General features: G+C 41.6%; 1 protein-coding gene across 5 annotated transcripts in view; it reads right to left on the bottom strand.

Moving 5' to 3' along the window:
• Positions 1 to 14,068, bottom strand: part of LOC117267164 (disks large-associated protein 2) — a 221,183-nt gene that overhangs the window by 199,270 nt on the left and 7,845 nt on the right. For 3 of the 5 annotated variants that reach the window (XM_033642876.2, XM_078174999.1, XM_078175000.1), the window contains exons 2-3: positions 7,985 to 8,039; positions 7,474 to 7,521 (exon numbers count right to left, since the gene is read on the bottom strand). In XM_033642876.2, the coding sequence (XP_033498767.2) occupies positions 7,474 to 7,521; positions 7,985 to 8,039 (103 nt within the window). The remainder of the gene's footprint in view (positions 1 to 7,473; positions 7,522 to 7,984; positions 8,040 to 14,068) is intronic. The other 2 variants (XM_078174998.1, XM_078175001.1) reach the window with 1 other exon arrangement.

The raw sequence follows: 14,068 nt of genomic DNA, 5'->3' as shown, positions 1-14,068 counted from the left end.
TTCTCATCTTGGAAAAAAAAAGATAATAATTCCTGAAAATGACTAATAAATTTGAGCTGAGGACATCTCGCACTACATACAGACAAAAAAAAACAAGCATTTTTAATGTATTAATTTATTCAAAAGTAAAAGTCCCAAATTTCTACCTTAAAATGACTTCAAATCTGAAACTTGAGGTGCTATAAAAACACATTGCTCATAACTCTTGACAATGACGGATATATTTGAGTTCAAGACATCTTAGACTACACCCATATTGACCTTTAAAGTCAAGCATTTTTACTGTATAAAAGTTTATTAATAAACTGTGAAATATTCTGCCTCCATCACATATCTTTGAAACAAGTGCAAAAATATGTGTTTATACATAAGAGTATCTAATATAGGAATTGGCCTTGGCCTAAAAAATACAGTTTCAGCCACATTCTACCCAATCTTAGAAATCAACAGCCCTGGATTTTCATTAGGTATTATTTAATGATTATTATACATAAACTACTCTTGTATTTGCTGTTGTTTTTTTTAGTGGTTTCCTCATACAACATATCGTTCGAAAGCTACGCTCCTTGCAGATCGACTAATGTGGACCATTTCAAGATACAACCACCATGACAGATTCAGTTAACGCTTCTGTCAGACAAAAAAAGCAAATAAACAATTATCAGTCATCTATGAGGCATTATTTTAATCCAAAGATTGATATTACACAAACAAAAACGCTGCTCATGCAGTCTTACACTCCTAAAGGTCCTGACAATCTACATCTAGCAAAAAATTAAGTCCAAGCACATTATTACATCCATAGATATCCACTAAGTGCTATTCATTTCGAGTGTCTGAATTTCGCCACATATTGTCCGTGGCTTCTTCCATGCATGTAAATACACCGAATGCTCTCTATTAAAATGGTGGCAAACTCCTGACCTTTTCATTGACACCTCACTTGAGCCAACAGGAGATTCTATGCCCACCCCTTAGCCTGCCATAGCCAACAAGGACCTGTGCTTACTTCCTAAGTCCTATGTCACTTCTCAGGTTACTGAGCCAGTCAATAGCCAGCCATTGACCTGATGGCTTATGGGTCTTGAAGTCAATAATGTGTAGAAATTATTCATGTCTTAAGGGGAAAAAACAGTCTCTCTTATCAATTTAGGTTTTTTACAAGTGTGTCACGCCTTTAAACTGCCTTTTAATGCTACCCTCAGCCAAGCAAAGAGCAGATAGTATGCTGCTTGATCAGGCCTTATATCTGAATTGGGAACTTTAATCTCAACGTCAACCAACAATAACCAGCAACAAACACCTTGTCCTGTCTAGCATGTGGCCTCCCCCTCAACAAACCCAACCATGGCCACCAAATCTGTGCAAATACACACACATAAAAAGTGGCCAATCCATGACTGACACCCTGACATATAGACATGTTCCATCACTCATCTCAACTTACATTCAGTGTTCTCTGAATGTCTACAGGCCCTGTATCATGAATATTCAGCTAAACTGTTCCTTGACCAGTGTGTCCTGTTTTAGATATCTCTGATATCACATGGGAGCTGTTCACAAACTATTGCTGAGTTTACCTCTAATCCATTATTCCTCTGTGTCATATTTGTTCACAATCAGTTTGTTGGCGCGGCAGTGCAGTTGCACAGAGACAGGGGCCTGGAGGAAGAGGCCATGTTTCAGAGCTACCAACCCTTGTAACAGTTCAGTGGGTACGCCTTGGCTGTGCTGGGGGGAGCGCAGAGAAGGAGAGAGCAGGAGGGGGAGCGGGGAGTGTGGGGGTGTCAAGGGTACAGACGAACAGTAGAAAGTAGGGGAGGCTGAGGAGGAGAGATAGTGCAGGATTTGTCGAGAGTTTAGCAGACATGAGGAGAGCTCCTGAGGGCCTTCAGCACACATACGCGAACACACACACACACACACACACACACACACACACACACAGTCACTCTTTCTCCTTCACTTTACACTGTCAGCTCTCACTCATTCTCTCATCTTTCTCTCTTCTTTTCACTGACATGATGCAGATTCACTCATCTTTCTTGCTCTTTTGCTCACGCAGTCCATACATCTTATTTGTTGTTTGTGTCGTTGTAATACAGCCTCTCCCTTTCTCTCTGGGTGTCTCTTTTTTTCGGTGATCGGGTATGAAGAGCATACAGAGTTGGCATCAAGGCTTCTGAGAGCTATCAGAAGGAGACAGGCTCTCCCTGGTTGTTGCGCTTTGCTACAGATTGATATCAAGTCTGCTGGAGGACACATTATGCATTTGTGCAGTGACTGACTGAGTACGTGTGTGTTCATAAAAAATATGTGTCTATGTACAAAGTGTGTGTGTGTATGCATTCACAAAAGCAGGCTGGACACAGAGGGAAGGCAACAGCTCGCCCGTTAATTACTCAAGCTAATAGAGCAGCTGCTGATTCACTCCCGTGTCAGTCAGATTCACAGCGGGACGGGGAGGCTCGGGCAGGACATGTGAAGCATTAAGATGGACGTGCTGTGACTCTGGACAGAGGCTAAGTGAGGTAAAGAGAAAAGCCATTAGACTGATGTAGTCCAGGGACTTCAGCTGTCTCTGGATGAGGACACAACAGAAAGTTTTCAGACAGCGGACACAGCCAGTTTTCAGGGTGCACTCAGGATTAAGTTTAAAAAGTTCCCTCACAGGAAATAATATGAGGTTCTTAACAGGACTTTAAAGCACAATTTGCCAATATTTTGTCATGATTTTGATCTCACAGAAACTTCTCTTGCTTTCTAACTAACTTCTCCTCCGTGTCCCCAGAGTCCTCCTGGCCAACTTGTTTCCATGGCAACATGTCCTCAGATAAACCCCTCCTCCCACTTTATGTTGACACAAAAAACGCAGCAGCAGTGGTGAGTTAGTTAATTAAAGACAGTTTCAGTGACAGTAACCCAACTACTGCTGCACTAGCACTGAAGCTAACAAGCTACATTTTAAGGATTGAATATTTTGACAGTTTGCATTGTACAATAAGATGGTTCATTATATGTTTGTCAACATAAATTAAATATATTTAGCAAATGTATTATTCGCAAATGAGATTTATGATATTTAAATGTTACTATGATATGATGCTAACACTCTTATTCTGAGAAGTGTTAACCTTACAGGGATAGTTTTTCGAATGCATGAAGTAGGGTTGTATGGCGTACTTATCCATAGTCAGTGTATTATCTTAAGTACGTGGTGGTCAGCGTGCCCCCAGTTTGGAGAAGCAGCTTTATTGGGAATATTTCGACTGCTTTACCTTCATATGGCATTACTTTTTCCCATCTGTAAAACTCTGTATTCCTGCGCATATGGACAACTGTGCTGTGTACAGTAGGCTTTTACGTCGCAGAACAGCTGTTTGGGTCAAACAGTGGTTTATGGAAGAGACAACAAGTACAAGAAAATAAGCAGTCATGACAGCGGAAATGAAACGCAGTTCACTGTGGAGACAAGACAATACATTTTTGAACATTTATAAAGAAGAACTTTTGCAGAGGGAGACTGCATGAAAGAGAGAGATACCTAGAAACAAGTTCGACAGTTGAGAATATGTAGTGCCAAAGGAAAGGGTTGTCCGACGGCGAGGTAAAGCCATAAAAATACTGTCAATATAGTGTTCAGTCAGCTTTCAAAATTAACTTTTTGACTCACTCGCCGAGTGGGCTGGTGGATTTTCTCATCTACAAGTGTATTTTTATACCGGCCAAAAGAATTCATTGCCTTTTTGTGTCACATATACATTTGCCTCTGTACATTTCATTGAGGTAATGAGGTACTATGTTGATTACAAACTCGAGGAGGAGGTCAGAGCAAAATCTGAAGCAAAAGGATTATAATATTTTGAACAACTCATCACTACAACCTCAATTATATGTGAAAGTTCCCTCTGGTATGCAGTGATGTGTACATGTCTAGGGCTTTTTTTGTGAAAGGTAAGAACAGAAGAAATTAATCTAATGCACTGCCACTAACAATGTGGGAGACAATAAAGAGTTTGCTGTCTGTGTTAAACTACGTCTCCGTGTTATGTTATTATCAACACTAGCTCGCAGCAGACTGGTGGCAAGCAATAGTTTAGTTGATCAGGCCAATGTCCTGTACAGTGTCCATTTTGCAGCAAACTCCCATCCACAGCAGTACATACCTTAGCTTCCTTGGTGATGGGAGTGTGCTGACTGACCTATACTATAGGTAATACACTGACTGTAAATAAGTACCTCATACAACCCCACTTCAAAAAAATCCAAACTATCCCTTTAGTTTTGTACATTGTAAGCATATTGCATTATGTCCTAACTAAGTTTTTTCAACAAAATCCCAAATCAGGCTGATGATAACTTCTCCTTTTTGATTATCTCACCCCTGAACTGTCATTATGAGCATGTTTTTAACAAACAGGTTAATGCTATTGTTTGTCATTTCCAATTTAAAAGCACCTTTAACTTGGACATTTGCATGTCTTAATTCCACTCTTTGCATAAACACTGAACTTTCACTTTTTTAAACCGCACAAAAAGAATTTCAGCAACTTCTTTCCTACACAGCACAGTAACATGCATCAATACCATGATGTGTTTTTCACACACACATAACAGTAGCAAACCTCATGCACAACAGTTGGACTTTGCATGCTCCACCATTTAAAAATCAAGCGTTTCATAATTATATTTACTAATAATGTTAATATTTACAGTGAAAAATGCATCACAAACAGTAGGTGCACTTACCTGGACACAAAATAAATCACATGGGGACTGTAAATGGAGGAAGTGGGTAATGTTTGTGTGTGTGGGTGTGTGTGAAAGTGTGTGTAGAGGGGGGCTGTAAGACTCAAGGAAGACAAAAATCGATGAGGATATAAGGCCATGAATGCAAAACAGAAGTGTCCAGATGCTGCAAAGGATGATAGAAGGGCTTCCCAGAATGCAACAGTCAGCATATCTCTTTACAGCACCTTTGCATTCATGGTGTAATTGTGTGGCATAAGCAATGTGAGACACTGTAAATCTGAACTTTAAATCTACTTGCACTCTGTAACACAACTACCCTGCTGCTCATTTGGTGGATGTGAACATGTTGAGCATTGCTACATATAAATCTTGGAAAGATCATCAGATTTTAGCTTCCAGTGAATTACATGAGTGGAAATTACTGGTTACATTTTTTCATGTTGCTAGAGCAGGGGAGTGGCTCTGAGCAGGGGATGGAGGAGATGATAAAAGCATGCCAGAAATTCAGCATGGACATGAAAAATGGCAACAGAATGGTGAAATATTCAGACGTTAATTAATGTCTATAAATAGGAATAGTCTGTGATTTTGTGGCATAGAAATGCTGAGCGCTCATCAGCACAAAGGGTTCCGCTTTATGGAGTACATTAGGAGCAGAGGGACACACTGATAACAGAGAGAGAGTGTAAGATTACGATAAGCCTCATCCCTGCAGTTTCTATGCACTATGATTTTAAATCTGAGGAACAGAAGCGGCGAGCAGCTGAAGGAAGTGTTTCTGAGGAGGAGGTGGATTTGTAAGAGCTGTGGAAACTGACCAGGAGAGGGCGTCCCTCGCTCGATGGAGTACAGTAGAGCGCAGCACATGCACACAGTTCATGGACACACACATGCACACAATGCAGCTACTTAATCATATTCACCAGCAGGAGATACCAATCGTTTCATGGCCATTACTTTCAAAGTCTCTTTTAATCTTTCTTGCTCTTTGTCATTTTTTAGATATTCCATCCCCCTCACTCTACCCCCTCCCTCCTCCAGCCCTACACTAAATTTTCCACTCATGTCTTTCCTTAGGCAGACCCAGGCCTGACTCAACACTACTGTACTCACTAATGAGCATCCTCATCCGACGCCAGTGTTAATTTATGCCTTCTGTTTAGCATATGCAAATGCAGCATCTCTACATCATCAAATCAGTAGAGGGAAGCGACGCTTATTGGAAATGGACACAATGCAGTCTTTGCATCCACTGACACCGCAAGCTGTGTTGCCACGGAAACAAGATGCCAAGGTAGACGTTATAAATACTGAAACTACTGGGGGCACTGAGGTTGTTCACAACTGTGCCATTGTGTGTGTGTGAGTGTGCCGTGTCGAAGTTGCTCAGCAAAAGCTCTGACTTGTATTTGAGATGGAACCGGTGGCTGAATGATGATCTGCGAACTTTGGCGGAAGCAGTTTGAGGTTTGTTGATGCGCCACTGCTGAGTATTCAAGGGAAGTGCCATGTACTGTGTCTTCTTGACAGCGCAATCTATCAGAATAAGGACATTTTCAGGGAGGAGCAACGTTTTGTAAAAAAGAAATGGAATTTGTAAGTGAGTGCAGTCAAGCTGATGTTGCTGTCAAGTCAACATTAAAATTGATACTATGTAGCCTATATAATGTATATATATATACAAACACACACACACACCGTAAACTACAACAACAACTAGCTCTCTATCACAGACGTCTGCTAAAATACTCCTGGAAAAGTTTCAGAGTTTCAGACATCCATATTCATAAGGTTATTATAAGGTTATTTTAATAAGTGTCCACTCTGTCAGAACACCTTGTTCTCAGACCAGTCGAGAGGTGCACCCATGGGTCCTCCATATTCATGTAGCGATTGCCAGCCACCTCAAGTAAACACAGCAGCTTGTCCTGCTGAGAAAGTCAAGTCTTATAAAATATTCCACAAAAAATTTGAGCTACAACTTGTGAATCTCTTCACGTGCTTTCCTGTAATTGATTTCACTTGCGTGGCACAAGAAGAGGATTGTTCCATAACTGCAAGCCCCACCCATCTGGCACCCTTTAAATAGAGCAATGAATAGAGTGGATTGGATTAAAATTTGGCCCAGGTCTGGCTTACAGAACTTTTATGCTCAAAATAACAGTAAAACTGCTGATTTACCAGTTTGCCAGGTCCCTTATCTGCTTAAGTGCATATGATCTCGCCTTATATGCCCCATCAAACATTAATTTCACGCTGCGAGATGCCTCACAGTTATCAGTTAGAGCTCTGAGTTTCAAGTTTCCAAGTCTCTCTTTATCGCCAAGGTTGCTGCGCCCTTGCTCTTATTCTTCAGCATGTGTCTCACACCTGGGAAGGGTGTGCAGTTAGCTTTCTAATCATGCGTCTAAGAAAACACAGCATTCAAAAGGTAGACATCAGCCTTGCGCTGTTTGCAGAACAAAGGACAAAACAGAGGAGCAAGTTCACCGCAGAAGGCAGTTATTATTACTAAGATGACAAAATGGCCATGAGTCTGACAAATGAGCGAGCCGCTGCATGGCTGACACGCGTTGCAGCGGCATTAGTGAGGGTTTGTTAGTGGGATGGATGGCGTGGGAACCCATGTGCATGCAGTCTCATTGCAGCTGAGAGGTCAGGTTGCCCAATTAAACGCACAGAGAGTAGTAGTAGATTATTGTGAGGACTGCAGCCAGGTACCTGAGTATATCTCCCTGCTCTTCAATTTCATCAGCAACCTCTTCACACCTGCAATGATGTGAAGAAGCCTGTCATCATCAAAAGTTTGCGGCAACTGCAACCAAAAATGTCCCCCGCCCTCTGACATGTGAGTGGAGAAAATCAGGCCATACAGAGAACCCCATGCGATCTTTGATCCTTTGTCAATTTTGCTAACGGTAACACTGTGTGGCAGCAATAAAACAACTCTATAGTAACTATCGCAATGATAAAGGGATCAGTTTGTTGTTGTCTCTACATATGTGAACAGTCAGTGGGAGTGCATATAGCCAGCAGACGAGATATGAGCCCACAGATGTACGGTGCGCACACATAAACAGGTAGACAGACAAATGTAACCCACCCACTGAGCATCCATCCCCCCGGCATCACCACCCACTCATTACTCCCACTGACTGGCTCTCTCCTTCTGCCTCTGCTCTGTGTGTGACTGGTGTGTTTACTGGAGAGGGGACATCTGTTTGGTCCTTACCTGTGTTCCTGTCTGGTAAGATACAGCAATGCTTCTTCAGTATGCCTGGCAGCACCTTCCAGGAAACAACACAGAGACAGAGAAGGGAGAGAGGGGGGAGAGGGAAAGATGTTAATATCACAGCAGCTCAAAGCAGATAAACAAGGTGGAGCTCAGAGGAAACGCACTGAGCCGTGCTGCGACCCACAATTACAGAGTAGCAAAAGACACCCATTTCTCACGCCATTTGCATCAAAAGGAGCTGCTCACATATTTATCTAGGACCTTTCTCCTGCACCGTGATCTGAGCAGTGGAGCACTAAATGACGGTCCCGGTGTGGATGTGTGTGGCGAAGGTTCATTTTTGTATCTCCGATTCGAACTACAAACAGTCAAAGGTGGGTTAAATGGTGTGTAAAGGAAAATGTGATATGCTGACAGTCTGATGGGCCCGAACGGGGCAGAGATAAAATATTGCTTGACTGAGACGAGGAGAAAGGTTGGCAATGTTATCAGTCAATCTGGGGTGGTCACGTCAACGGGCCAATTTTAGAAGCTTCTCTGCTCCATCAGCAGCTTCGCTATGCCAGGAAGTTGTAACAGCACATACAACAGCCAATTATTGCACTGCTCACAAGCCTGGGGTGGTCATGATAATCAATACTACATGCTTACACTACAACCTGCTCTGTGAGGAGTTCACTAAAAATCTCATCCATTGTAAGTTGGATCTTAGCTGCTAACATTTTGCTTCCACAAGCCAACAGTTTACCTTTTGTCCTTGGGAAACACTGCGAATCACTCACAAAGAAATCAAAACAAAGAATCAAGTTTTAATTTCTTCTTATGATGCAACAATTTTTTGAAGCTTTGCTGTGACACTGAATCCCATTATTGGCGTTCACAAGGCACAAACATGCAGTATTTCCACTAGCCCAGGGAACCACAACAAAGACGGAGATGCGGAGGTGGCTCAGCAGGTGCTATCAATGCCTCTTTGTCCTTGTCTCTGAGTGACAGGCTCATTATTGTCCAAAATGACTTTGCTAATACAGACAGCCTTCCTCTTTTTTCCTCCCCGCTCCATTTTTGCCTCATGATAGTGTTGAGATTCTTTTACATTTGCACTTGGTGGTTATCTCCAGCTCCTCCGTCTCTCAGAGTTATTTTACTTCTCTCTGGGACTGAATGAGACCGATCAGATAAGTGTTAATTAAAGAGAGGGGCATATATAAAGGTACCTCTTGAAAAGAGAGAAAAGACCAGGAATAAAAAGTAGAAATGAACTCTAATGGCTTGTCTCTAGGGATTGTTCAATGAGATATCAGCCACCTACATCATTCATACAGGAGGAGGGCTTCAAGTACATAGGCGCCTGTAATCCAGTCTCATTTTCTACTGTATTAGCAGCATATCAAGAGGAGAGATAATCCTGCACTATTATAAACACTTCCATGCTAAAATGTGCTTATAAATCCCATTTGTCCTTAAAATCTAGTCACCTCTGCTCATAATGGACTGTCAAACTTAACTCAAGTTTAAAGAGACAGGTATAAACTAAGAACCTCTATACTGAAAACACTTTACAATTTGTTCTGGTGCAATTCAATGGTAAATTTGTTTGATTGCTTTAGGCCCATTTCCACCACAGGAACTTCGGGGTCATTTTACAGAGCCGGGGCTGTTGGTGCGTGTCTCCACTGCAGGAACCACCCCCGAAGGACAGAGTTTCGGAACTTTTACAGGGGCTAAACTAGTCCCTGCCTCGGAGTAGGTACTCAAAACGGCCCCGAGAAACTCCTGGCTGGGGTTTGGGGATTACTTGGTGCTGATTGGATATACTCAAGGCGGCATGTGACGTTTTGTAAATGACAACATGGTTATCGTAGATTAGCTGGGCTAACCGTTAGCTGTTAGCGGTGTCTGTAATAACTCAAGAAACGGTCCGTGAAAAAAATATTTTTTCCAGCGGATATCTTAGTTAAAACATGGTTGAGCTAGCAAAGCAGTTTTGTGTTGCTATGTGTGGTATTTATTCAGTTTTGGGAAATCACGATGTCTAGAAAGCATCAGCTGACAGGGACAGCTAACAGCAGCAGCAAAGCTAACATCAGGACTTCATCTGTTAAAAGCCTCCCGTTGTCGGATACGACATGAAACTACTCCAGTTAGCTCAATCATGTTGTAACTAAGACATCCGCTGGAAAAAATATTTTTTTCACGGACCGTGACCGGAGTTATTACAGACACCGCTAACAGCTAACGGCGTCACTATGCCCCTACGTCGCCCCGGTCAAAATGGTCGTGCTACGATTACGTCACATACAGATCCCAGTAACTTTACAGGAACCTTCCTCCTACTCCGCTCTCTCAGTGGAGACACGGCGGTTGAGAGGGCAGAGCGAGAGGACGTTCCTGTAGCAGTTCCCGCCCCCCAAATAGTACCAGGAACTTCTTCAGTGGAAATGGGCCTTTTGAGTCTGATCCAAATCAGAGTCACCATACCACCATAGGTTGCCAACGCGAAATGTGAATGGCCCTATCTAGAGCCAGTGTGTGGTTTGTCCGTTCTGGGCAACTATACTATACTATAACAACATGGTGGACTCCATGCAAGAGGACCCACTCTTTATATGAACAGCCCATTCTAAGGTAACAAAAACAAATCAATTCTTATTTTCAGGTGATTATAAACTAATGAAAACATAGTTATGAATATACTACTTCTGCCAATATGTCTCCCTAAATCCTACACACTGGACCTTTAAAGTAAATCCCTTGATTCAGTTTGATGAATACCTCCTGTCCATAAAGAAGTGCACATTCATGAACCTTCGGTACGAGGCTTTTGGACCAGTAAGCTTAACAAGCTGAACGCTACGTTGAACTAATCTTATTACATTTGGAAAAAAAATATATACAGCTTAAACTGTGAGAAATATAACATTCTCAGTGCCACTGAACGCAACTAAACCTCCAAACCAAAACCTTCTACTCCACTGAGGCACACTTGGAGGCACGCTTCGCTAAGCTAGCTCATTGCAAGATGGTATGTGACACCATTACCAAACCACATACAGCAGGTCTGGCCTTTGGAGCCACTTTGGTTTTGCTGTGAATTGTGTGGGCGATGGCGAGAGACTTGTGGATTAAAAAACAACGGTATCTGCAACAGTATTGCATCTGCTACATGACAGTAGGTGACATCAGTGCGAATACTTCAAACATGTCATCTATGCAGACTTCACCCCAGTGTGTATACCCAAAAATACATGAAACTAGATGAAAATGAAGGGCAACACACACGCTACAAACTAACACTATCCCCACAGCATTTAGGCAGCCATTTCCAACTGATTCAAACAAGGCAAAAGAAATCACTGTGGCAGTTGGTACTGTTACAATTGTAGCCACGGATATGCAACCCTACCCTGTAGGTGAAAAAGCAGGCTTTACAAACAAGCTTAAAGTATTAAACCTTGGTAACAAAATTCCTTCACGCGCCCATTTCAGCTTGACCATAATTGCTGTTTGTACAAAAGAAAACAAAAGCCCAAACTATGATGTTTACATTTAAGATTGTAATAAAAGGGAAATTTCTTTGGCATTTCATGAACGTTAATTGTTTCTTTTGTTTGTATTTGTCTGTAACTACAATACTACATTTTCATATTTTATGAGGAGCTGTTTGAGTTTTAATATGCTGCTAAGAAGACACTCCAGAAGATGGGTCACTCAGGTATGGCTCCATCATCATTATTATTATTTTTTTTTTAAAGTCATAATTTATGGTGTTAGTTTTGTGAGCTGTTACGCTCTTAATCATTAGCATAATCAGTACCCCTGAAATCGCCACATAAGGCTATCTGTTTTGCTCCAGTAGGCAAGTAGGCAAGTTTCATTCACAAAAATTCACAGAGTGAAAAAACGTTTTGCAGTGTGAGTAGTCGTTAGGGTTACAGCGGTATGCCGGTTTCAAGGTACACCATGGTATGAAAATTGGCACTTATTGTACAGTGTACTGCTTATCAATGGTATCTACACATACTTCCATTAAAAATAGTTTCAAAATTCAATTACAGCAATTAAGCATTGGGTCAACCAAAAACCTCTTCTGTTTTCATTCCTAATGACTAATAATACTAATAACTAATAATAACTATACTAATAACTAATAATAATGATAGCAACTATGCTATACAGGTACCATCATAACGTGAAACTGCCATACTTATTGAGACGTTATCATACCTTGAAAATCTCACTGTTGCAACCCTAGTTGTAGTGTGAGAGGACCTGAAACAATTACATGATAAAAATCTATAGCACAGCTGTCAACGCTGTATCATCACAGCAGCTCTGTACTGTGATGTGCACAGGTATTATGAGCAAATGGTTTGACTTCTCTCTAAAGCAAAGCAGTTCATGAGAGCTATGGGAGGCAGTCAAGGGGGAGTGACAATCACAGAGATATGAGAACATTATAGCCCACAGTATGTTACACTGCTGGTGCAGCAGAGGATGATATTGGACAGAGACCTGTGTGAAGGCCCTCAAGCTGCTGCTGGAGTGAGAGAAACAACTATACTGAATGTATAAGTTGCTGTGCCGACATATGAATGTCAATGCCACAAATTCTCTTTAATCACACATAGGTGTCAAATCTATTTGTACAAGTGACTCCTGCGTAAGCCAAACATCTTGCTGGATCATCAGAAGCACTTTTATCCTCACTTAGAATGTAATATAGAGTATCTCCAACTAAATATCCATTTGACCCTGTCTATTGTTACCAAAGGTTACTGTAATAAATGAAGATTGTAGCCATTCACTAACCACTATTTCACAATTTACAACACTTTATTAGAAACACATGTACTTGTGACACACTGAAAATATTGGCAGATTCCAGAGAAATCGATTATAAATTTGAGCCAACCCATTAGTTCAGCAGCAGACAGTCCAGGATATGAAGGGTGCACAATTGTAGCCTGTGTGCTCGACATTATCGCCGCTGTTTTCCCACTGTCCAATCAGATAATTTGAGAGGTGTGCCTTCTGTGGTGGTCACAACAACACGTTTCCAGTTGGTAAGCAACATTTTTCCTATGCTAGGTCCAACAATAGACAGCAGATTGGCAAACTGCCCCCAAGTCATCCTTAACTATGCCTGGAAACACCCATCAGGTGAAGCTCCTGGACTGATGGTACTCCTTGTGATCCACCCTCTTTTTTAGGGTCTCATGTACCCACACAGATCTCCGGTTCCCTGCGCCCAACAAACTATCTGCAAGTACCCTCTGCCTGTTAATTTTCGTAACTAACTTCTAAGGAGTAAGGTGGTAAGGAGGGGATGGAATGGTTGCCCGGCAACAATTAAAAAGTCCAGCAAGCGTTTTTACTAGTGGCATTCAATAAAACCAAACAAACAAGGCATTCAGGTGCGCCTCACGTTTTGTAACCTGCAAAACCCTTTCTGTGTGATCGCGGCCTGAGCCTGTTCATCGATTAAATCTTTTTTTTTTTTCTTTTTTCTTTAATTTTGGATTTGATTTTTTTCCAGATAAACCTAAGTATTAAATGTTCCAATGTGAATTATCCTGTCTTAAGCATAATAAACCTTTCAAAATCCCCATGCATTATCTGAAAATTGCATTGTCACAAAGTCAAAACCTGGTCAGCTTTTCTTATGGCATGAAAAGTTGACACTCTGGACATAAATGGTTTTCACAGAACAGTGTAGATTGGTAACATGGTTCTTAAAGGTAGTTTTAATTAGTGGGTTTAACACAGATACAAATACGTCATTACAAGGATATATAAGTAGCTGTAAGATGTGCAACAAAATGCTACTCTGTAAACAAGTAAAAAAGGAGGTTGCATAGTGGGGACAAATATCTCTGCAGAGATGAGAGAGGCAATTATTGGTGTGTAATGACTCAAACAGCTGCATGATATACAGCTCTAATTGATGCTGGCTAGCTGGCTGGCTGGCTGGCAGAGACTTCCACTGGAGGAGTGTGGAAAACGAACTGTCAGGGACACTCTTCAGTGTTTCAGACACTCAGAGCTGTCACTTGCCTCTCATTTACGCTTTAAAAGGAT

The sequence above is a fragment of the Epinephelus lanceolatus genome, chromosome 15 (genome assembly GCF_041903045.1).
Source record: "Epinephelus lanceolatus isolate andai-2023 chromosome 15, ASM4190304v1, whole genome shotgun sequence".
NCBI classification, from domain to species: domain Eukaryota; kingdom Metazoa; phylum Chordata; class Actinopteri; order Perciformes; family Serranidae; genus Epinephelus; species Epinephelus lanceolatus.
The sequence above is the reverse complement of the archived record's forward strand: the minus strand, read 5'-3'. Positions and strand labels throughout refer to the sequence as shown.